At 45.9% G+C, this 25,360-nt stretch overlaps 1 protein-coding gene across 15 annotated transcripts in view; it reads right to left on the reverse strand.

Annotated features, from left to right (window-relative positions):
• Klc1 (kinesin light chain 1) overlaps positions 1-25,360 on the reverse strand; it is a 48,046-nt gene that overhangs the window by 10,008 nt on the left and 12,678 nt on the right. For 5 of the 15 annotated variants that reach the window (XM_069997475.1, XM_069997472.1, XM_069997482.1 and 2 more), the window contains exons 2-13: positions 18,945-19,206; positions 17,946-18,176; positions 15,893-15,971; positions 14,067-14,292; positions 12,865-12,952; positions 12,268-12,369; positions 10,376-10,549; positions 10,151-10,250; positions 7,666-7,715; positions 7,507-7,574; positions 5,643-5,751; positions 3,503-3,637 (exon numbers count right to left, since the gene is read on the reverse strand). In XM_069997475.1, coding sequence (XP_069853576.1) covers positions 3,503-3,637; positions 5,643-5,751; positions 7,507-7,574; positions 7,666-7,715; positions 10,151-10,250; positions 10,376-10,549; positions 12,268-12,369; positions 12,865-12,952; positions 14,067-14,292; positions 15,893-15,971; positions 17,946-18,176; positions 18,945-19,205 — 1,623 coding nt within the window. In that variant the 5' untranslated portion in view covers position 19,206. Of the gene's footprint in view, positions 1-3,475; positions 3,638-5,642; positions 5,752-7,506; positions 7,575-7,665; positions 7,716-10,150; positions 10,251-10,375; positions 10,550-12,267; positions 12,370-12,864; positions 12,953-14,066; positions 14,293-15,892; positions 15,972-17,945; positions 18,177-18,944; positions 19,207-25,360 lie in introns of those variants that run through there. The other 10 variants (XM_069997474.1, XM_069997470.1, XM_069997478.1 and 7 more) reach the window with 4 other exon arrangements.

Genomic DNA, 25,360 nt, shown 5'->3' on the forward strand with positions numbered 1-25,360 from the left:
ATATTACAAAGTAGAGTTCTGAGCAGAAACTAATCACATGGCATATTGGTTTAACATGCACAGTGGCAATTATTAGCTATGTACAACAGGACTGCAGATGTTGTGGTAATTCAATTTATTTTTGGTATATTCTAGTTGTCTTCCTAATGTAATTTTTCAAAAATAAAATCTAAGCTATTTCTAATTAGCACCGTCACATTCTCCAGTGATCCTTGGTAAAATTTTAGTGCATTATTGAACTGTGTAGAAATCTCAGTGTGGAAAGAGAGACAGGAACAGGTGCTTCAGAAGGATCCTGGGGAAAGCCCTGGTATTTGAACATGGGGAAAAAAAACCATGCAGACAAGAGGCTGCCCTTGGGCGTGGAGGTCCACAGACACCCGAGTCATGTGTCCCGAAGGACCTGCCATCAATGCAATGACTTCCCACAAGAAGCCCAGAGGGGCCCCTGAGAACCTGTGACCCCACGTGCAGGTCACATGGTAAACACAGTCACATGGACCAAAGCTGAGGAAACCTAGTTTCATTTGTACAGGCTCAAAGCAGGATCCAAACAGGACAGAGTAACTGCAAAACCTGCCCTCAGGCCCTGTTCACAGCACAAAAAGCAGCACAGACTGCTCTCCCTGCACTGCATCTCCTGGGTCCCCACTGCCTCAGCGCTGCTGTCGCCTCTCTCTGCTTCCTAACACACAGCTCCACTGCACGCAGGGTAACCCAGGGCAGCTGGTCTATCTCTCTGTTTTAGATGCTACTTCTGAATATTAAGAAAAAACCTGAAATCTTGTGAGATGGCATGGGCCAGCAAGTCCTATAATAAACTGTCAGCTTCAGCTCTGTCTGCATAGGAGGGCACCCGCATCCTTGTCGATGCACGAGTTCTAAAGAGCACTTACATCCTAGTTTTAAAATCTCATGCAGAACTACAATATAACTGAGAGCTGAGTGGCATTTTCTCACTACAAATGCGTGTCATCCTAGCACTTGGGAGGCTAAGGCAGGAGGATTTTGAGTTTCAGATCAGACTCCAGACTAGGCTAGACAGCAAGTCCCTATCTCAAGAAGAGAAAAAAAAAGTGGATGACAAGTTCTCCTTCTAATAAACTAAATCAGCAAGAACAAGGAAGACACCTTTATGAAAACCAGAACTTAAAATCTGAAGTTGGAGGTAACATCATGACATCTACTCAACATTCAACATTCACTTTCTTATTTCATCTCAAATAAATAATGATAAAAAAAGAAGCCTTTTTTTCCCCCTTTTCCCAATGCTGGAATCAAACTCAGGGCCTCATGAACACTAGGTAAGCACTCTACACTCCTACCCCTAAAAAGAACTTGATGCACACAAACAAGTGGTTGCCAATGGTAACCATTTTTAATGGTAACCATCTTTAAACTGCTGACTGAGAAATCTCAGGGACTCTTCACTTCAACAGAAACAGCAGAAAAAATCATTTCATTGCCAGTGAAGAGACAAGCTAGCATTCCAGACTTTAGTGTACTCCTATGAACCAAACCTGACACAGAAAATGAACTCTTCATGTACCACATATAGCCAAGTCCCAGTACAGCTAATTAAAGAAACACCTAAGTATATAACACTTGTTTTAAATAACAAAAGTATGCTCGAAAACTGAGTGTGGTGAGCATGCCTAAAATCCCAGTACTTAGGGAACTGAGGCAGGAGAATCACCAATTCAAGAGCTTCACAGCAAGAGCCTGTCTCAAAATAAAATAACAGAGGTGAGATACAACTCAGAGATATAACTAGCTTGCATGAAGCCCTGTGTTCCAGCCTCAACACTGGCAAGAGAAACAAAAAAAAAGAGGAGGAAGTAGCCCCTGCACAGAGAGGTGCTGCTGCACCCTGTGGTGACATCACTGCACTCCTCCAGGCTCCTTCCTCCCTGGTGGGAGGGGACTTGGGTTGTTGACAATTCTATTGTCATAGAATTTCCATACATATGGACCTAGAAATACTGTCTCGAGAGAAAGTTCCTCCAGAGCTTCACCCAGGAGTGTTAGATCTGCGAGCAGGCCTCTGAAGGCCAAGCAGGAAGGCCCTCAAGACAAAGCATGCAGGTGCCAGAGCAGCTGAGTACAGTACACAGCTCTGACAGCACAGCCTCTCACAGGCATCCTGGGCCTCACTGCAGTTTGGGGCCACTGCCCACCGGAGCTTATGCAGTCAAAGCAGATGCTGATTGGTTGTCATGGCATGGAAAGAAACAAAGCAAGGTACCTGCTGGACAGACAGTCAAGACAATGTTCTCTCTACAGTCTGGCTGAAAACATGTTTTACAAAACGTTTAGTCAGGATGCTGACTCCTCCCAAACTGCTACAGTTATAGCAAATTCTAAGAAATAAATCAATTCTGAAAGTAAGACAGGCCCCAAAGTACACTTGAACACAAATGCACTACATAATGGCTGATGTTCAGATGCCAGTGGCACAGCTGGAGTGCTTCCAACTCCCTTGAAGGAGCACATTTCCACAGACACCAGCCCAGTATACAGAGACCTCGTCCACCTGCTATGGAAATGTCTAGAAGCCAGGCACTGTCTGTGACCTGGAGTAGGCAACAATGGAGACAACTTCCCAGAGCAAGCAAATGGGATAGGCAGGGCCCGTGCAGCCCCTCCATGGAAAAACAGGGGCAGGCAGAGTGAGAATCAGGGCTGCCAGCGGCAAGAGAGGTAGAAGAGCAGCCACCCACCCCCAATGCCTTGCTCAAGATGTTCTTTTTGTTCTTTTTTGGGGGGGTGGGGGGGGTAGAATGGGAAGCCAGTTCTGGGGCTTGAACTCAGGGCCTGGACGCTGTCCCTGAGCTTCTTTTGCTCAAGGCTAGTGCTCTACCACTTGAGTCACAGCTCCAATTATGGCTTTCCTGGTAGTTTAGTGGAGAAAACAATCTCAAAGACACTCCTGCCCAGGCTAGGTTCAAACTGTATCCTCAGATCTCGCCTCCTGAGTAGCAAATATTACAGGAGCTAGCCACCAGCACTGGGTTGCGTTGTTTTTTTCTAAAAAGAAATTCCAGTTCAAAAGCATCTCCATTTAAGACAAGCTAATTAATTCTAAAAAAAAACCTAGAGCAGCCTGCACAGTGAAGTCAGAAGCACGGGTTAGCAGTGAACTGGGCAAGTTAGAGAAGCAGTTAGTTGTCTGCTATACTGATCCCAGTAGTGACTATGGATTACGTTTTACACAGCCAGGACACTCAACCAGCATGTGCGCGCTCCAGGGTTGCCAGGTAGCTCTCATGGGTTCCTAAGGAAAGGACAAAGACTACTCCAAGCAAGCAGCAGCCTTCAGTATTAGCAGAAGTTAGGAATTTATAAGAGGGCTTTCCTGGCACTTAATTTGAGAAAAGTAGAAGGCATAGCACGTGAGACAGAGAAAGCCAGTGAGCAGAGCCGGCGGGTGCGCCGGCAGCTACCCTAGTGCACGCCGGCTGTGTACTGTACTTACCCCATTCCATTCTACGCTCATACTCACTTCCTCCCCTCCGTCAGGGCCACTCTCGTACTTGACCACGTCCACATTGAGGCTCTCCCGGCTCCTCCGCTTCTCCATGTTTTCAGGGTCGTTTAGCACTTCAGCCACTCTCTGTTTGTGAACAGTGTCAAGACCCTGTGAGCCAGCCAGGGGGAAAATGGTTTGACCCATTAGCATTTACATCTTACAAGGGATTTCTCAGATACCTCAACATCAAGGGACAAGTGACCAGAAGAAAAAAAACAGAGTAGCAGGGACTGCCTAGGTGACAGCAAGAGGTTAGGGTTCCACCATGTCCATACCACTAAAACTCAGGAACAGAAACATGGGTGAGCACACTATGCAAATGTTTTTCTCAAAAAGCTGTAGTAAATTAGGCTGTAGATCCAGTTAAAGTCTTGGTAAGTAAAGTACTGATGCCTACAAATTATCTGAAATGCTTAAAAAAAAAAAAGATTGCTAGATGAGATGTGATCAAGTATCTAAAATGGCTCGGCACCAACAGCTCCCACCTGCAACCCTAGCCACTCAGAGACTTAGGAATCAAGGTCCAAAACCAGCCTGAACAATCAGCCCAGATCATCTCCAATTAATTAGCAAAATAGCAGACTGGAGGTATGGCTCAAGGGATGCAGCACCAGGCATGAGCAAAAAAGCCAAGTGAAAGCTGGGTGCCAGTGGCTCACGCCTGTAATCCTAGCTACTCAGGAGGCTGAGATCTGAGGATCGCGGTTCAAAGCCAGCCTGGGCAAGAAAGTCCGTGAGACTCTTATCTCCAATAAACCACTAGAAAATTGGAAGTGGTACTGTGGCTCAAGCAGTAGAGCACTCACCTTGAGCTGAAGAGCACAGTGACAGCGCCCACGCCCAGAGTTCAAGCCCCACCACCAACAGAAAAAAAAAAAAAAAAAAAGACAAGTGAGAGCTCAAAGTTCTAAATTAAAAAAAAAAGTAATACTGGTACAAAGGAAGTAAACCATAAGCCAGTGGCTCATGTCTGAAGTAAGAAGCTGAGATCTAAGGATTGAGGTTCAAAGCTAGCCTGAGCAGGAAAGTCCACAAGACTCATCTCCATTTAACCACCAAAAAGTCAGAAGTGAAGCTATGGTTCAATTGGTAGAACACCAGCCTTGAATGAAAAAGACAAGCAGGAGCATGAGACACTGAGTTCCAGCCCCAGTACAAGCATAAAAAAGGAAAAAGTTGTGATGCCTGAATAGCTAAGGCACTGGCACTTGGATGTGCAGCCGAGTGCCTTGGAGAGCATAGCCTTCAGCAATGGGAGGATGGAGACATTCCTCTCCTTGGGTCAGAGTGCTTTAGAATCTAACTCTGCAGATTAGCCTCAACCAGACCCAGGGGTCTCCACCCAGATGGGTCTATGCTTATGGTCAGGGGAGGGTACAAGTCTTCTGTCCTACAGTATCCTCATACCATGCGTTTTAGGGGAGAAAGTTAAAAGTGCTCCTTAGCACAGGATATATGATAACTGACTTCCAGGGAGAAAAAGACCTGGGCAATCAATCTTCAACTAAAACAATCTCTCAAATAATACCCCGTTTTGTTAAGATTGCTTTAGTTTTCTGTTAAGACACTCAACATGCACGATCTTTTATATGGTGTATAACCTGCTATGCACACTTTATCTGTATGAAATGGTTGGTCGTTGTCTATGGTAGACATTTGATTTGATTATTATCTAAGCCAGTATCACAGCTAACCCCACACTAGGTAAAAAGAAAACCCAAGGATTTTATTAATGCAATCTTTTAATGAATATGTGTGCCCACAGAGATGGGCTTTCCCAACCTACATGTGTGAGCCTCCTGCAATCCTTGCTATACAGGAGGCAGAGATCTTGAGGATAGAGATCTGAGGCCAGCATGGGCAGAAATATCCAGCAAGCTAGGCACAAGTGGCTCACAGACACCTAATCCTAGCTACTCAGGAGGCTGAGATCTGGGAACTGTGGTTTGAAGCCAACCCAGGTAGACAAATTTAAGACTCTTATCTGGAAGTGGTACTGTGGCTCAGGTGGTAGAGCTCTAGCCTTGAGCTGAAGAGTGCAGGGAGAACACCCAAGCCCAGAGTTCAAGCCCTACCCCCCCCACACACACACACGCGCGCGCGCTATACTCACCTGTTTACGTGACCTCATGGCAGCTTCTTCTAATGTTTCTGCAGCTTCAAATTTCCCTTGACGACGATAAAGTGCGCCAAGGTTTTTTAAAGTCGTTGTGACTGTTGGACTGTAAGAAAGCACATAATATGTGGAACTGTTAAATGTAGGTCCTAAATAGAACCATTAAGTGCAGGTCCCAGGGTAACCCCCATCACAGCATGTGATCTAAAGGTCAGACATGTTATAATGAAAATGTTAACTTTCCACTGTACAATCTCCTTCAATGCCAGCAGCTAAGAGGCACAGAGGCCAGACAACCTCTCAGGGTCAATCTGTTCTGGAAGAGACACCATGAGAGGACATTCCTTTGTTTTGGCTAATGAGTGCTTCTAACTCAAGATGCCCTTCTACCCAGAACTGTCAGACCCCTCTGGCCCCTGTAGCAGGTAGATGCAGCATCCATCCAGGCCTCTCCATTGCCACAGACACCTGATCTCTGTCCATAACAGTATGTGTCTGTCTGTCTAGTAGTCAGCATGCTATGTTTGCAGGCAGGAGCTTGACCCACGCAAGCAGGAGTGTTCTGTTGCTGGACACATCCTGTCACTTGCACAGCAAGCTAGACTATCCCACCATGATATCACTAAACAGAAACAGTGTGTATGAAGGGACTAGACAGGGACAGCAGTGTGACTGCATACCTGTCAGAGTCTTTAAAAAGTTAGAAACAGCCAAGCATAATGGCACATGTCTACCACCTGAGCATTCAAGATGCTGAGGCAATAAGATGAGGGCTGTGAAGCAGGCTAGCCTGGAACACAGCAAGACTGTGTCTCAAAACAAAAGGGGGGGAGGGGGGACCTGGGAAGGTGGATCAGTGGTAGAGCGCTTGCCTCGCATGCATGAGGCCCTGGGTTCCATTCCTCAACATCACATAAGCAGAAAAAGCCAGAAGTGGTACTGCGGCTCAAGTGGTAGAGTGCTCGCCTTGAGCCGAAGAGCTGAGGGACAGTGCCCAGGCCCAGAGTTCAGGCCCCACAACCGACAAAAAAACAAACAAAAAAAAGCATATATATTCCTTCTAGTACAAATCTACTCTGAAAGGTGTTTTTTCTCTCACTAATAATTACAGGAATAACATGACTTTGAGACAACTGTCCAATGAAAGATGTAAATTTCACATATTACAGTAAGTATGGGGAGTCAAGAGGGAGGAATCTATTACAAACCAGGCTCCAGTAACTTTTCCTGAACCCTGAATGGGAAGCTGAATGCTACAGGAAATTAGGGCAGAGAAAATGTAGCCAAGCAGGCAAGGTGTGCTCTCCACAGGAGGGCCGGCTGCAGCCATGAAGCAAGTGAGGGCAGGAGGTAGGAACCAGCTCAGGGTTGGAAAGCACACGGGAGAGGCGTGGCTGGGCCTACACACACCCCCAGGGTGAGAGAGACAGAGAGAGAGAGAGAGAGCGCGCGCATGTGCACACGCAGCATGCATGCTGAACATCATACTGTGTGCCACTAGAGCAGGTTTCCAGGTTTCCTCAGCACCGGCTCTCTAGGCCTGCTGCATACTGGCCCTCATAGGCTGAACAGCTACCTTCAACACTGTTTCATCATTTGAGCATTTCTTTTCCTTCAATTAGATAGGTAACCTTGACAAAGAATCATTAATGGACAGAACCCATTCTATTGCAGGTAAGTTCTATATATGAAAATGAAAATGACCTCATTCACAAAAAAGCATAGGATGTGTCATCAGAATTTAGGAAAATGTGAGCCTATGTGACCCCAACACTAAGGAAGTTCACACCTATGTCCTTCCTAAGCTGCTCAAGAGCCAATATGTTGCTGGGCTGCCTTGTTTTCAGAGCAACAGACCTACCTATCAACTTTGCAGGCTTTGTACCAGCCACCATACTCCCCAAAAGACGTCCCGTCCTTCTGCTTTCCCTAAATTATGAGAGATAATTCCAAATGAGTGATGGCTGTGAATGCACATTGCATCAAATTTAGAAAGTCCCTCAAAATAGTACAGCCTTACCTTGCACTCTTCTCTTTCTTCCGCATGCATCCAAATGGGTTTATTTTCGTCTAGAGAAAGAAAAAAACAACACTATATAAAGTGAAGACAGGAGCTGTTAAGTCTCAGTAACTGCAAGGCTTTTATGTTTTATGTTTTTTTGTTTTTTGTTCACTACAACCCTTCCTAGGTGTCATCCTGGCCAGACCAAGTTCTATTGGAAGCCAGGTGCCAGTGGCTCAAGCCTGTAATCATAGCTACTCAGGAGGCTGAGATCTGAGGACTGCTGTTCAAAGCCAGCCCAGGCAGGAAAATACATAAGACTCATCTCCAATTAACCACCAAAAAGTCAAAAGTAGAACTGTGATTCAAGTGATGAGTACCAGTATTGAGCAAAAAAGGTCAGGGACAGTTTCTAGGCCCTGAGTTCGAGCCCCAGGACCAACACCAAAAAATAAAAAAATTATTCACACTAGAGGAAAAGCTCATGGATTGGTTTTTTTTTTGTTTGTTTGTTTTTTTGTTTTTTTTGGTCCGGTCGTGGGGCCTGAACTCTGGGCCTGGGGGCTGTCCCTCAGCTCTTCAGCTCAAGGCTAGCACTCTACCACTTGAGCCACAGCACCACTTCCGGCTTTTTTCTTTTTGCTTATGTGGTGCTGAGGAATCTAACCCAGGGCCTCAGGCATGCAAGACAAGCGCTCTACCACTGAGCCACCTACCAGCCCCAGAAAAAGCTCATGGATTAGAAGACATAGGAAGAAGACAACCATATATGACTAGCGCTGTGGAAGTGAAATGAAGAATCCAACATGTCTACATAGGTGCTAGGCCTGATAATTTTGCTCACAAAACACTTGGAAGTATTTCACCTGGGCTATCTAGAGTGTCAGCAGAGCCTATGAGGCTGAGTACAGCTTAAATTCTCTTTTTTTTTTTTTTTTGGTCCGGTCGTGGGGCCTGAACTCTGGGCCTGGGTGCTGTCCCTCAGCTCTTCAGCTCAAGGCTAGTGCTCTACCACTTGAGACACAGCACCACTTCCGGCTTTTTTCTTATGTGGTGCTGAGGAATCGAACCCAGGGCCTCTTGCATGCAAGGCAAGCACTCTACCACTGAGCTACCTTCCCAGCCAGCTTAAATTCTCTTTGCCCAGCATGATGCTCTAACAAGAGGCTAAGATTCCTGCTCTGCTGCCCAGCTGATCAGATCCCCTTAGAACAGAAAACCAGAGGCTAACCACCCAGCCCTCCTCCACTCCAGTTACTTTTCTTTTCTTATGCAGTCTTGAGGTCTGAACTCAGAGGCTTCAATGCTCTACCACTACACACACACAGAGCCTTTACTTTTTTTTATTCCAAATTTTCTATTGTGATTAAGTGGTTACATAATTTCCCAAATTTCACAGTATTGTGGGATAGTGATGCTCAGTTAAAGTCACAAACACATTCTAACTTTCCTGGAGCAAACTGTCTATCACGGTCTATAACATTTATGAGTTCTATGAGCTTTGCGATAGTTATTTCTTCCATATTGGGTGGTATGTACATTTCTTTTGCATAGCATCAGCTGTTCCCTCTTTCCCACTTGTTCCCTCCCTCCCATCACTGCCATTAAGTTGCTTAGTTCATTTTGGTCAATGTCCAGTGCAGCTGATAGGTCCCGCTGTTACATGTTTTTCCCTGATTCCCTCTAGTTCTGTGTCATCTTCCTGTTCCCCTCCAGTGTACACACATATACCATACATGTGATCAGCAGCATGGGGTTATTTAGTAGTGATTCGACCAGATGAGTGGAAGTTATTTGTTTCTTAAGTCCTGTTAATTTTGTCGTATCACCTAACACTTTGGATTTAACATCCACTTATCAGGGAGACCGTGTACCTACTGTTTGTCTCTTTGCTCTTGGCTTACCTAGCTCAACATGATTTCTTCTAGTAGAGCCTTTACTTTTAAGATATGGTTTCATACTTCCCTCCATAGCAGACAGTCTTGAAGACTTTTTCTGCCCAGCTAGCCTATAACCTTAATCCTCCCATTCTCTACTTTTCACCTAACGTGGGATGATAGGCATGTGCTACTGTGCCCAGCTATGGGCTGAGAAGAGGGTCTCACAAACCTTTCTGCCTGAGGTCTTTTTTTTTTTTTTTTTTTTTGGTCAGTCATCAGGGCTTGATCTCTGGGCCCTGGGCACTGTCCCTGCACTCTACAGCTCAAGGCGAGCGCTCTACCGCTTGAGCCACAGCGCCATTTCCGGTTTCTCTAGTGGTTTATTGGGGATAAGAGTCTCACGGACTTTCCTGCCTGGGCTGGCTTTGAACTGCGCTCCTCGGATCTCAGCCTCCTGAGTAGCTAGGATTACAGGGGTGAGCCAACACCCGGCTTCTGCCTGAGGTCTTAAACTTCAATCCTCTAGTTCTCAGCTTCCCAAGGATCTAGGATAACACATCTGAGGCACCACACACCCAATTGAAAAATCACTGTACTGCTAAAAACAGGAGCATATTTCTTACCATCCACAGAACCAAATTCCCGCTCATGTGCACGAGTAAGGATCTCTTTGTACAATGTTTCTGCTTGCTTAAATTTTCCTTGTTTCAGATAGCAGGATGCCTTGAAATAAAATAAAAATATTCAGTGCCTTCATATGTAAATGAAGCACACATTCTATCTACAGATGAAATTACAAAGCCTTCAGACTTTGGAGAGCAAGGGACCCTGGCCCACCCAACACATACCAGGTTGTTTTTCGTCTTGGCCACATTGGGGTCATCTGGCCCCAGTTTTGTCTGGTAGATCTCCAGGGCTCTTTGATAGTAATATTCTACTTCTTCATACTTGCCCTGATTCTGGCACAGTAAGGCCAAGTTATTTAACTGCTTGGCAACATCAGGGTGATCTTTCCCCAGAACCTGAATATAAAAAAATCAGTGTATGAAAAATGCCACTCTCCCACAAAAACACCACAGCCCACATAAATCTGACCATTTTACTTCATAAGACCATGCATATAGCAATATAATAAATTATTACCTATATAATTTGATTTCTTTTTTGTCTGAGACCAGGACTCAAATACAGTATCTGAGACTCTCACTCAATGGCTGATGCTTTACCACCTGAGCCATACCTCCAACCCCCTATGTAACTTGACAATTAGTCCTTTTTCATTTTTTCTTTCTCAATTCCTTGTCATAGAATTCTTTTTTTTTTTTTTTTTTTGGGTCCGGTCGTGGGGCCTGAACTCTGGGCCTGAGTGCTGTCCCTCAGCTCTTCGGCTCAAGGCAAGCACTCTACCGCTTGAGCCACAGCGCCTCTTCTGGTTTTTGAGTGGCTTATTGGAGATAAGAGTCTCATGGACTTTCCTGACCAGGCTGGCTTTGACTGCGATCCTCAGATCTCAGCCTCCTGAGTAGCTAGGATTACAGGTATGAGCCAATGGCGCCTGGGTAGGAGAGATAAGAGTCTTGCTGGGGCCAGGAGATGGTAGGTCATACCTGTAATCCTAGCTACTCAGAAGGCTGCGGGCTGAGGACTCCAGTTCAAAGCCAGCCCAAGCAAAAAATTCCATGAGACTCTTATCTCTCATTAACCATAAAAGCCAGAAGTGAGGCTATGGCTCAAGTGGTAGAGTGATAGCCTTGAGCACAAAAGCTCAGGGACAGTCCCCAGGCTCTGAGTTCAAGCTGTAGGATCAGCACAAAAATGTCTCTCGGGGGCTGGGAAGGTAGCTCAATGGTAGAGTGCTCACCACACGTGCATGAGGCCCTGGGTTCAATTCCTCAGCACCATGTAAGCAGAAAAGGCCAGAACTGGCGCTGTGGCTCAAGTGGTAGAGCACTAGCCTTGAGCTGAAGAGCTGAGGGACAGCACCCAGGCCCAGAGTTCAAGCCTCATAACCAACCAAAAAAAAAGTCTCTTGGCCTTTCCTGCCTGAGCTGGCTTTGAACTGCCATCCTCAGATCTCAGCTTCCTGAGTAGCTAGAATTACAGGTGTGAGCTACTGATAACTGGTAATTACTTCATTTCCTTAAAGGGCATGTGGTGAACTCAGTTCTAAACTGAAGCATCTTCTTTGACAAGCACATACCACTGTCAAATGCAATGTCCCTACACTGTATATGGACAGCTCAGAGCCTCCTTGTTTCTGGGCCACTACAGAAATAGTAATCTGCACACTGAGTGTACCTTTCCTCAACACACACCCCTCTCATGCACTTAACACGGGCCTCATGCACTGATTGAGCAGGAGGTAGACTGACTGGCCTTTGGGGACTATCTGCTTTTTCTTTTTTCTTTTTTTTTTTTTTTTGGGGGGGGGGAGGTCCGGTTTTGGGGCCTGAACTCTCAGCCTGGGCGCTGTCCCTCAGCTCTTTAGCTCAAGGCTAGCACTCTACCACTTTGAACCACAGCGCCACTTCCAACTTTTCTCTTTTTGCTTATGTGGTGCTGAGGAATCAAACCCAGGGCCTCATGCATGCAAGACAAGCGCTCTACCACTGAGCCACCTTCCCAGCCCCACTATCTTCTTTTTCAAACGAGTTGCTTTCAGTCAAAAACTGGTAGTGACATATCAGTGTTCAGAACTTAGACACAAAAATCTCAGAGAAGAATCCTTCACATGTCATACCTTCTCTCTGATCTCCAGGGCTCTTTTGCACAAAGGCTCAGCCTCCTTGTACTTCCCTCGTTTACCATACAACACAGCAAGGTTGTTCAGAGTTGCTGCCACCTGCCAACACAGAATGCCACAAAGAACCACAACACACTACATACAGTGAAGCTTCCTCATGGGATAAGAGGGTGAGGTCACTGTAATGTGAGGTAGATCACATCAAGTACCAATTAGAACATGTTCTAAAATTAAACAAATCAACATGAACTGGATTTCTTTTAATTTTCCAATCAAAACAGATCACTACAAGTCCGACCAGATTCTAATAAAGACACAATATAAACTCTTGGGGACAAATCTAAAGAAGGACATGCAATTTGATTATAGATCAGAAATACAGCTGGTGACCCATTCAAAGCAGTGGCCATCAACAAATCAGAAGTGACTAGCGTATGTAAATATCAGAGTAGCTGCCACAGAAGCTTGTCACTACCTGAGCCTGCTGGGGACAAGGCTGCTCTCAGACCTCCCTGTGGAGCTTGACGTGGGATGAACTGGACAAAAAAATACTAGGGAAAATCAAAAGTAAAAGACTGAATCAAGTATACCAACCGCGGGATGATCTTTGCCCAAAGTTTTTTCACGGATAGCCAAAGCATCATTCAGTAGATTAGCTGCATCTTTGTATTTGTTCTGATCCCTAAATTGAAAAATACATTAAATGCTTAGATGTAAATTACTAAATCAATCAATCTAATCTAACTAGCTATTTATTGGTACTAGGGATTAAACTTAGGTTTATGCATGCTAAACTCAAGCTCTACCACTAAGCTATATACCCAGACTCCCAAATCCTTTTTCTGTGTTTTAATTTTTTTATTCTTATTTTAAAGGTAATATACAGGGGGGATACAATTATACTTAAGTCAGATAAAAAGTACATTTCTTTTTGGACAATGTCATCCTCCTAATTTTTCCCTCCCATCCCTTTTTTTTGGCAGATCCTGGGGCTTGAACTCCACCTGGGTGCTGTCCCTGAGCTCCTTTTATTCAAGGCTAGTGCTTGAGCCATAGCACCACTTCCAACTTTTTCTGATTAATTGGATAAGAGTCTCATGGACTTTTCTGCCCAAAATGGCTTTGAACCTCGATCTTCACAACCATGCCCCCCTTTATTTTTACCAACTTTCAAATATCCCTTTAAAAACCCACCCATCCTTACAGATGGCAGCAAAGTACTGTTCAAGTTCTGGGCCAATCTCTCTTTCTCCACACTGCCCCACCCCTACTCTGCTCAGGACCCATCTCCAGACTCCTGCCTTCACATACGCTCACACAAGCCCACACACGGCATCCTGCCCAGAGGCCAGACTTGTTCTGTCCACAGGGCTCAGAACCCACAAATCCCCATGGGTGCCCATCCACAGGGATGAAAGAGGCAGAGGAGGCAAAGGTTTTGTAAGGAGAATCCAGGATTTCAAAAGGAGAGAGAGTCCAGGCCCTTAGGAGGTGGGGTCGACACTGACAGGCAAGGTAGAAAGGCCATCCCAGGCCAAAGAAATCCTGGGCCAAAAGTCACACCTCAACTGGCCCAGTTGGGGGTACTATAGGCTATCTCAGAAAGGCATGGGTGCGGGCACAGGCAGCCTCTGTTCCTGGTCAGGATGACCGAGCTGGCTGAGTACTTGGAGATTAAGGCTACTTGAAGATAAATATCATAAGAATGAGTCACATGATTTCTAAAACCTATTTCTAAGTACAAGTTGGCTAAAGTTGTCTCTAGTTTCAATTCAGCGCAAAAACCAAAGGACTACCTGTACACCAAGGCCAAGATGTTGAGCATGGTGGCCACATCAGGGTGGTCATGGCCCGAAGTCTTCTCCAGGTCCTCCAGGGCCTGCTTGCAGAGTGGCACAGCCACCTCGTAGCGCCCCTGTGATGCGTACTGGATCACCAGGTTGTGGAGCGTGCGCAGCCGTGCAGGAATCTCATAGCCTCCTTGCTGGGCGGCGGCAGCAGCACTGCTATGCTGCTGCTGAACTGCTCAGAGAAGACACACTTCAGAGGGTGCAAGAAAAACAGTGCAGGCCAGCCAATTCCACACTTCCCCACTACCGGGTTCAAGCTGACCCCTATGCTAACAGTCTTTTCTGGGTACCTCTGCACATGCTGGGAAAGAGGAACGACTGGTCAGGGACGGCACTCTGTTGGTTTACAATGCCATGAGACTACTAGGTGTCAGACTAAGAAGCAGCAGCACTGACTCCTACCTTGCAAGGACCCACAGCCACATGTACACTGTGCGTGCACACTACTATATCCTTTCATGTACGAACACTTTAAGTCTTAGGGGAAAAAAGGCAATCCCATCAGGCATGGTGATATCCACCTATAACCCCAGCATTTGGCAGGCTGAGACAGGTGATCTCAAGTGTAAGGCTAGCCTAGACTACACACCAAGACTTTGCCTTAACACATGGTCTCCCTGATATGTGGATGTTAAATCCAAAATGTAAGGAGAAAATAAGACTGGAGAAACAAAGGACCTCCACTCATCTTGTCGTATCATTACAAAATGACCCCATGCTGCTGACCACATATATGGTATATATGTGCACATCTGAGTGAAACTAGAAGACACAGAAACAGAGGCAAACAGGAGAAAACATACAACAGCGGGACCCCAACAGCTGCACTGGACAATGATGAAAACAAACTAAACAACTCCAAAGCAGCGATGAGAGGGAGGGAATGAGATGGATAGAGGGAACAGCTGACACGAAGCAAAGAGAAAGAAATGTATGTATCGGAAGTAGTGCTGTGGTTCAAGTGGTAGAGCGCTAGCTTTGAGCGGAAGAGCTGAGCTCAGGCCCAGAGTTCAAGTCCCATGACCGAACCAAAAAACAAACAAACAAACAGAAATGTATGTATCACCTGATGTGGAAGAAATAGCTGTACTGTCAAAGCTCGTAGAATTACAAACTTTATAGACCAGGATAATGACAATTTGCCTCATGAAGGTTAGAATGTGTTTGTGACTTACTAAGTATCACTATCTCACAATACTATGAAATTTGTGAAATTTATGTAATCACATAATCAAAATAAAAATTTTTGTAAAAATTAACTCTTCATACTGAAAATTAGTATTATGTTTGTTTTCAGTACAATTATATTCTTTAATTGATAAGCAAAAAACAAAAAACAAAAAACAAAAAACTTGCCGGGCGCTGGTGGCTCACGCCTGTAATCCTAGCTACTCAGGAGGCTGAGATCTGAGGATCGCAGTTCAAAGCCAGCCCGGGCAGGAGAGACCGTGAGACTCCTATCTCCAATAAACCACCAGGAAACCGGAAGTGGCGCTGTAGCTCAAGTGGTAGAGTGCTCGCCTTGAGCTGAAGAGCTGAGGGACAGTGCCCAGGCCCAGAGTTCAAGCCCCACGACCGACCAAAAAAAAAAAAAAAAAAAACTTTGCCTTAAAAAAAAAAAGGGGGGGGGTGATCCTGTTCTTGGAATCTGTGCAGCAGGCGTCTGCATTAAGGCTTGAACTCTGACAAGTGTGTCCTCAAAGGGAAGGAAAGCACCACTCAACACGATGACACACCCAACCTGACAGCACAGCACACCACTTGCCACTCACTTCCTTGGCCTGGGTCATCCTCATCATTCGGAAAGAGATCATCCAGCGGCTCTTTGGTAGAATCAGTATCTTTGTCCTCCTACAAAAGAGACCAGAGCACGTTTTATTCTCAGTATTACATATCTTGCCTGAAAAATCTTTTTTTTTTTTTTTGTTTCTTTTTGGTAGGTCATGGGGCCTGAACTCTGGGCCTGGTCCCTGTCCCTCAGCAATTTATCTCACTTGAGCCACAGCACCGCTTCCAGCTTTTTCCTTTTTACTTATGTGGTGCTGAGGAATCGAACCCAGGGCCTCAGGCATGCAAGGCAAGCACTCTACCACTGAGCTACCTTCCCAGTCAGGGCTGGGAAGGTAGCTCAGTGGTAGAGTGTATGCCTTGCAAGCCTGAGGCCCTGGGTTCGATTCCTCAGCACCACATAAACAGAAAAAGCCGGAAGTGACGCTGTGGCTCCAGTGGTAGAGCACTAGCCTTGAGCTGAAGAGCTGAGGGACAGCGCCCAGATCCAGAGTTCAGGCCCCATGACCAGCAAAAAAAAAAAAAAAAAAATTAAAGACTTTAAAAAAAAAACCTTGGGAAAGGCTACAAGTTTTTAAGATCAAAAACAGGATCATGGGGCTGGGAAGATGGCTCAGTGGTAGAGTGCTTGCCTTGCATGCCTGAGGACCTGGGTTTGATTCCTCAGCACCACATAAGCAAAAAAAAAGCCGGAAGTGGCGCTGTGGCGCAAGTGGTAGAGAGTTAGCCTTGAGCTGAAGAGCTGAGGGACAGAGCCCAGACCTAGAGTTCAGGCCCCAGGAACGGACCCAAAAAAAAAAAAACAGGATCATGATGATGGCTCACCCTTATAATACTAGCTACTCAAGAGGCTGAGATCTGAGGACAAACAGTTCAAAGCCAGCCTAAGCAGGAAAGGCTGTGAAACTTTTTTTTTTTTTTTGGGTGGGGGGTCCCCGTCATGGGGCCTGAACTCTGGGCCTGGGCACTGTCCCTCAGCTCTTCAGCTCAAGGCTAGTGCTCTACCACCACTTGAGCCACAAGGCCACTTCCAGCTTTTTTCTTATGTGGTGCTGAGATATCGAACTTAGGGCCTCAGGCATGCAAGGCAAGCGCTCTACCACTGAGCCACCTTCCCAGCCCTGTGAAACTCTTATCTCCAATAAACCACTCAGAAAACCAGAAGTGGAGTTGTAGCTCAAGTAGCAGAAAACTAGCCTTGAGATGAAGAGCTGAAGGATGGCGCCAGGCCCAGAGTTCAGGTCCCACAACTGACCAAAAAAAAAAAAAAACAGCCAGGTGCAACTCTGTAATCCCAGCTACTCAGGAGGCTGAGATCTGAGGATCAAGGTTCAGTGTCAGCCCAGGCAGAAGTTAGAAGTCCATGAGACTCTAATCTCCATTTAGCCACCAGAAAACTGGAAGTGACACTGTGGCTCAAGTGGTAGAGCACTCACCTAGAGCTGAAGAGTCCAAGCCCCATGACCAACTAAAACAACAACAAATAAATAAAATAGGCTGATTTTGGTCCACATGGACACCAAGCAGGAAGCAAGACCCTACCTCAAAAATAATCTACTCAGGGGCTGGGAAGGTGGCTCAGTAGCAGAGCGCTTGCCTTGCATGCATGAGGCCCTGGGTTTGATTCCTCAGCACCACATAAGCAAAAAGAGAAAAGCCGGAGTGGCACTGTGGCTCAAGTGGTAGAGTGCTAGCCTTGAGCCCCAGGCCCAGGGTTCAGGCCCCACGACCAGACCCAAACAAAAAATCTACTCAAAAAGCTGTAGGCATGGCTCAGCAAACAGTACCTGACTAGCAAGCTGAAGTTCTAACCCTAGTACTGCCAAAAAAAAAAAGGAAAAGAAAGAGGCTGAGAATGTGGCTTAGTGGTAGAATGCTTGCCTAGCATACATTAAGACCTGAGATCGATTCCTTAGTACCACATACACTGAAGTAGCACTGTGGCTCAAGTGGTAGAGTGCTAACCTTGAGCAAAAGAAGCTCAAGAGTTCAAGCCCAAGGACTGGCCAAAAAAAAAAAAAAAAAAGAGGCACTCACTGAGGGAGAAATATCATCATCGTATTTCTTTAGCTGGTTCATGAATTCTAAGTGCTTCTTCTCTTCCTCCAGCTGGGCCACAGACTGCTCGCTCTTCTGTAACTTCTGCTGCGTGTTGGCCAGTTCATCCCGCAGCCACTGATTCTCCTGGCACAGACGACGAACCTGAGCACGCAATTTCTGCTTCTCTGACTCAACAGCATTCAGGTGATTTGACAACGCCATCATGACCTAAGCAGAAGAGACACTGACATGTTGCAGGATGCCACAGGACAGGTTCCCCATCCATACACGATGCATAAGCTCTAGTGGTGTCAGTGGTTAAGTACAATCTGCTGCTTGCTTCTCCTTCCCTTCACTCTTTCTGAGTATCACATGTTCAAAGGATCTACAAAATACATTTTTGTTCATTCTATATAGGAGCACAGCAAGGACTATCATAGACACCTCTCCTCTGATGTATGTGACTGCATTGGGGGGCAATTTGAACTTAGAATCTTGTGCATGCGTAGAAATGTGCTCTACCACTGAGCTATAACTCCAGCCCTTTTCAGTACTAGGTTTCTTTGAGCTAAGATTATAGGTGTGAGCCCCTATGGCCCAACTTGGTTACTTCCTTTATGAAACTGCTCTTCCCAGCAGTCCCTCTTCTGCCTCATTCATTTACTACCTAAGCTCAAGGTTAAGAGAAAAGCCAAGGTTCAATGTGCTGAGCTTTACTTAAGAATTAGTGGGAGGGGCTGGGAAGATGGCTCAGTGGTAGAGTGCTTCCTTGCATGCACAAGGCCCTGGGTTCGATTCCTCAGCACCATGTAAGCGGAAAAAGCCGCAAGTGGTGCTGTGTTCAAGTGGTAGAGAGCTAGCCTTGAGCTGAAGAGCTGAGGGACAGCGCCCAGGCCCAGAGTTCAAGCCACACAACCGACAAAAAAAAAAAAACTTTTCAAAAACAAATGAGGTCTCCATAACATTCACAGTCACACTGAGCTGATTCTACCGTACCTGTGCCTCACTCAGACCAAGCTCCAGCATCTCCAGGGACTTCCGGATCATGTTGGATTTCTCCTCCACCAAGTTGCTCTCATCATCTTTCTTCAAACACTTCAGTGTCTCCAGCAAACTCTGTAAAATGGAGTTGTGCTCATTCTTCAGAGCTTCCAGCCCCTGAATGACTTGCTTCGTCTTAGAGATGATTTCATCTTGTGTAAGCTTCTCCAACTTGTCTTCCTTTATATATACCATTGTGGACATGTTGTCATACATTCTAGAATGGAAAAAGAAGAACATCAGACACTTTATTACAAGTTACATTGCTGTCATATCTTTAAACAGCAAACATTTGTGAAAGCTGCATTTATAGGTGAATATAAACATGTTTCCTGCTTTCAATCTTGAGTATATACTACATTCAGGACTGTTGTTTTTCCTTTGCAGATACATGGGGTTACTTTCTAGTTTACATCTGAATTGGGTTTTGGTGGTTTTTTTGGTCAGCCGTGAGGCTTGAACTCTGGGCTTGGGCACTGTCTGAGTTCTTCAGCTCAAGGCGAGCACTCTACCACTTGAGCCACAGCGCCACTTCCCGTTTTCTAGTGGTTTATTGGAGATAATGGGCTGGGAAGGTGGCTCAGTGGTAGTGCGCTTGCCTTGCATGCTTGAGGCCCTGGGTTCGATTCCTCCGCACCATATAAGCAGAAAAAAAAAAAGCTGAAAGTGGCGCTGTGGCTCAAGTGGTAGAACTCTAGCCTTGAGCTGAAGAGCTGAGGGACAGCGCCCAGGCTCAGAGTTTAGGTCCCACGACCAGACCCCCCCCCAAAAAAAAAAATCTCACGGACTTTCCTGCCCAGGCTGGCTTTGAACCGTAATCCTCAGATCTCAGCCTCCTGAGTAGCTAGGATTACAGGTGAGCCACCAGCACCCGGCCTGAATTGTTTTTGTGTATTGGTCCTGCCTAGGCGCTAGGAGCTTTTTTTTTTTTTTTTTTTGGGGGGGGGGGTTCATGGGGCCTGAACTCTAGGCCTGGGCACTGTCCCTCAACTCTTAGGCTCAAGGCTTAGCGCTCTACCACTTGAGCCACAGTGTCAACTTCTGGCTTTTCCTGCTTATATGGTGCTGAGTAATCAAACCCAGGGCCTCATGCATGCTACGCAAGCATTCTACCACAGAGCCACCTTCCTAGCCCTCCCTGAGCTTTTATTCAAGGCTAGCACTCTACCACTTGAACCACAGCTCTACTTTCACCTTTTTTGGTGATTAACTGGGATAAGAGTCATACAGAGTTTCTTGCCTGGAATGGCTTCAAATCAGATGTCAGCCTCCACAGTAGATAGTATTATAGTTATGAGTTACCAGCACCCAACCAGACTTGGTCATTTATACACTACCCAAATGGGACAGAATTACAGAAGCCAAGTGTCTGTGTGTTTTTTCCCAAAAGGTTGTCTGCCTATTAAAACATAGAAAAAATAAAGTAAAAGATAAACAAGCCAGATACCAGTGGCTCACACATGTAATCTTAACTTCTCAGGAGGCTGAGATCTGAGGATTGTGGTTCAATAAATAAATAAATTCTACATGAAGATTTTTATTTTTAAATGTACCAGATACAGTGACTCACACTTGTAACTTGAGTTATTCAAGAGACTAAGAAAGTCAGCTCAGACAAAAAGTTCACAAGACTAACTCAAATCAATAAAAAAAAATGGGGCACAGTAGACCTGGTGGCTCACACCTATAATCCTAATTACAATGGGGGCTGAGATCTGAGGATCATGTTTCTTTCTTTTTATTTTTTTAATTAAAGAAGCAATTTTATTGAGAAGGTTCCTACACTGACCAGCCAGGGCCGCAGCACAGGCTCAGGAGCTGATACTGCGACGACATGAGGATCATGTTTCAAAGCCAGCCTGGGCAGGAACATCTGTGAAACTCTTATCTCCAACTAACCACCAGAAAACCAGAAGTGGAACTGTGGCTTAAAGTGGTAGAATGCTAGCCTTGAGCAAAAAGAGTGCAGGGATGGTTCCTAGGTCCTGAGTTCAAGCCCCAGGGCTGACAAAAAAAAATTTTAAAAATGGGGCACAGCCATCCCACTACACAGGAATTATAAATAGCAGCACCATGGTCCAGACCAGCTCAGGCAAAATATCAAGACCCAAACCCAGCACCAGTGGCTTATACCTATAATCCTGGCTACTCAAGAGGCTGAGATGGGAGGATCGAGGTTGAAAGCCAGCTCAGGCAGGAAAGTCTGGAGCAAAGCCTTGAGCAAAAGGAGCTTAGGGACAGCACCCAGGACCAGAGTTTAAGGGAAAAAAAAAAAAAACTGAGCAGGGAAGAAGATCTACAGTTGAGAAAAAGTAACTGTATCATCTTTGCATTTTGTATTATAAAACACATTTCATGTGTGTATGTGTGCACGTTCATGCACACCATGTGTGTATGTCTGTGTGTGTGTACCAGTACTGAGACTTGAACTTAGGGCCAGAGCACAGTCCTTTAGTTTTTCTACTCAAGGCTGTCATTCTACTACTTGAACCACACCTCCACTTCTGGCTTTTTGCTGGCTAACTGGAGAAAATCCTCAGTGACTTTCCTGCCCGGGCTGGCTTTGAACCCTGATCCTCAGATCTCAGCCTCCAGAGTAGCTAGGATTACAGGTGTGAGCCACTAGTGCCCGGCTGGCTTCCCCGAGACTCTTATCTCCAATAAACCACTAGAAGACTTATCTCCAATAAACCAACAGAAAACCCGAAGTAGTGCTGTGGCTCCAGCTGTAGAGTGCTCGCCGTGAGCTGAAGAGTGCAGAGCAGTGCTCAGGCCCAGAGTTCAAGCCCCACAACCAACAAAAAAAAAAAGAAAAGAAAAGCCTTCAGCATAGCAATTAACTGCGCAACAGCACAACGGGAACCTGTAAGTATGGATGGACAACCAGCTGCTTACAAAAGTGTGACTGCCTTGTACAGGAATGCAGGCAGGGAGAACAGGAGCTCCCCAGGCAGAAAGCAAGAACCAGAAGACCCTGGTAGAAGCTGTCAGGTTCAAATGGAGTTAGTTACCTGGGAGTGGATCAGGGAGGAGTGTAAGCACAAGTAGACTGACAACAGGAACTACTACCCCAGAACAGCTGGCCTCTCACAAAAACACTTGCCTGACTGTCTCAGAACTCATTCCACAGCACTGCCTGAGAACTTTGTGACCTTTAACAGTGACCTCTCCAACTTCCATAGCTTTCCCTTGTGTTGTGAATACAAGGGGGACATCTCTTGACTGCACCTGTGTCCCAGACTGCAATCCTACTTGTTTATTCCCAGACACTTAGTGTGAAGATGTGCCTCTATTATTCTGTCTGATTTTCACAGCCCCTGCCCTCAACCAGGGTCTGGTTTGCAGAACCAGACCTTCACTTCATAGAGAAAAATGGGTGGATCCCAAAACTCATCAGACACAATAATACCATTCTTTCAATAAATGTTTAGTGAGCTATGCAAGACACTATTCTACGAATAGAGATAGGACTTTGCCAAAGAAAGAAAAAAAAAATTGTACTGAGGCTGAACTCAGGACCCAGGCACTATTCTATAGGTTTTTCATGCAAGGCTGGCACTCTACCACTTGAGCCACAACTCTACTTCTGGTTTTTTGGTGCTTAACTCGAGATAGGCGTCTCATAGTCTTTGCTGCTGAGATTGACTTCAAACTATTCTCAGATCTCAACCTCCTGAGTATCTAGAATTATAGGCATGAGCCACCAGCTTCCAGATGGAAAGAAAAATTTAATAACAATAGTGTGACTCACCGAGCGCTGGTGGCTCACACCTGTAATCTTACTCAGGAGGCTGAGATCTCAGGATCAGGGTTCAAAGCCAGCCCGGGCAGGAAAGTCCGTGAGACTCTTATCTCCAATAAACCACTAGAAAACTGGAAGTGGCACTGTGGCTCAAGCGGTAGAACGCTCGCCTTGAGCTGAAGAGCTCTGGAACAGCACCCAGGCCCAGAGTTCAAGCCCCACGACTGACCAAAAATAAAAATAAAAAATAAGTAAAAATAAAAATAGTGTGACAAAGCCGGGCGCTGGTGGCTCACGCCTGTAATCCTAGCTACTCAGGAGGCTGAGATCTGAGGATCGCGGTTCAAAGCCAGCCCGGGCAAGAAAGACCATGAGACTCCTATCTCCAATAAACCACCAGAAAACCGGAAGTGGCGCTGTAGCTCAAGTGGTAGAGCGCTCGCCTTGAGCTGAAGAGCTGAGGGACAGCACCCAGGCCCAGAGTTCAAGCCCCACGACCGACAAAAAAAAAAAAATAGTGTGACAAAAGAGCACCCTCCCTGCTCCCAGAGAGGGTGACACACCAACCAATCACATAGAAGGAATAAGACTGGCCAGGCACTGGTAGCTCACACCATCTCAGGATGGAAGTTCAAAGCCAGCCCAGGCAGGAAAGTTCATGAGACTCTTATCTCCAATTACCACCAGGAAACCAGAAGTTGTTTCACGTATCACCTATCTGGAAGCCAGAAGCAAATAAATGCCTCCAAAACTATGAAGGGAAATTGTTTCTAGTTTAGAGTTCTAGAGTCAGTCAAATTCTCAATGTAAGAACAGACACACCACAACCCAAAACATTTTATGTCACCAGCAACCTCCAACTGCTAGAAGATGTGCTCAATCAGAACAAAGGGACCCAGTTGAGAAGGAGGATGTCACATGACACAGACAGCTCATAGGACCAGCAGGCGGGGAGACGCCTTCAAGGCTGCACCAGTCACATAGAAACCAAGCTAACGATTGGGGCTGAATGCATGCCAACTCTACAAAGGAGGTAAAAACCAGACAGTGACTCGCTCCCAACAAAAGACTGAACAGGAAAATTTATTACATGACTCAACTCTGGTATGCAGAATCACAAAGACATAAGAGTAAAAACTGATCTAATATAAATGACAGCCCCATTACTTTCGGGAGGTTGCGAAGAGACCATAAAGTACAAGCATGGTGAGGAGAGCAGAGAAATAGGCCCCCAACATCTAGCACAGTGGTCCGTAACTGAGAAACTGAGAAAGGAGGCATGCTAAGTAGAATTGCAGATGAGCATGAGAACAACCACAATCTGGCCCTAATTCCTGTAAAGTCTGCATGGGTGCCCTTGGCACCCACAGGGGCCAGCCATCCTCAGCACCTCCAGCTCACAGGGCAGCCTTAACCACTAAAGCGCTGCCCTGCACCTCCTGCCACATACTGTCTCAGGAAGCAAGTCACCAAGCACAGACCACAAGTCCAGGAGAGGGGCATTTATAATGACTTGGAATTCATCTGTATGGCTGATTTGTCTTCCCTCTACCTCTGCCTTATTTTAATCATTTGCATCAATATGGGCTTAGTTTTTTTTTTTTTTTAGTTTAGTTATACTTAAGTATTCTACCATTTAAGCCACAGTGCTACTTCCAGTTTTCTGGTGGTTTATTGGTGATAAGAGACTCACTGTTGGGGCTGGCTTTGAACTGCGATCCTTAGATCTCAGCCTCCTGAGTAGCTAGGATTACAAGTGTGAGCCACCAGAACCCATGGCTAATTCTTTATGGTATTAAAGTTTGAACTCAAGGCCTTGCATTTGCTAGTACTTGAGCCACCCCGCCAGCTGTGTGTGTGTGTGTGTGTGTGTGTCTGTGTGTGCGAGAGAGAGAGAGAGAGAGAGAGAGAGAGAGAGAGAGAGAGAGAGAGAGAGAGAGAGAGAGAGAGAGAGAGAGAGAGGGTCTTGAGTCTGGTTTGGCCTACAATTTTATTTGTGTTTCCTTGTTTCTGTTTTTCTTTGTTGTTGTTTTGTCAGTCATGGGGCCTGAACTCGGGCCTGAACTCTGGACCTGAGCACTGTCCCTCAGCTCTTCAGCTCAAGGCTAGCACTCTACCACTTGAACCACAGCACCATTTCCAGCTTTTTCTGCTTATGTGGTTGGTGCTGAGGAATCAAACCCAGGTCCTCAAGCATGCAAGGCAAGCACTCTACCACTGAGCCACCTTCCCAGCCAGCCCCTTATTTGTGTTTTCTTTTTTTTTTTTTTTTCCGAACCCAGGGCCTTGCGCGTACCGGGCAAGCACCCTTCCGCTGGGCTACACCTCCAGCCCCTTTGTGTTTTCTTAAATGGCTGGGGTGACAGTCATGTACCACTCTGCCAAGCCACTGATCCAGTTGGGAATCTCAAGAATTTTTTGGGGGGGAGGAAGGGACTAGGAAGGTGGCTCAGTGGTAGAGTGCTTGCCTTGCATGCATGAAGCCCTGGGTTCAATTCCACATAAACAGAAAAAGCCAGAAGTGGTGCTGTGGTAGAGTGCTAGCCCTTGAGCAGAAGAAGCCCAAGCCCTGAGTTCAAGCCCCACGACTGGCCCAAAGAAAGAAAAAAAAAGTAAGTTTTGGCTAGAG

The sequence above is a fragment of the Dipodomys merriami genome, unplaced genomic scaffold (genome assembly GCF_024711535.1).
Source record: "Dipodomys merriami isolate MVZ:Mamm:240054 unplaced genomic scaffold, mDipMer1.0.p SCAF_50, whole genome shotgun sequence".
NCBI lineage: Eukaryota > Metazoa > Chordata > Mammalia > Rodentia > Heteromyidae > Dipodomys > Dipodomys merriami.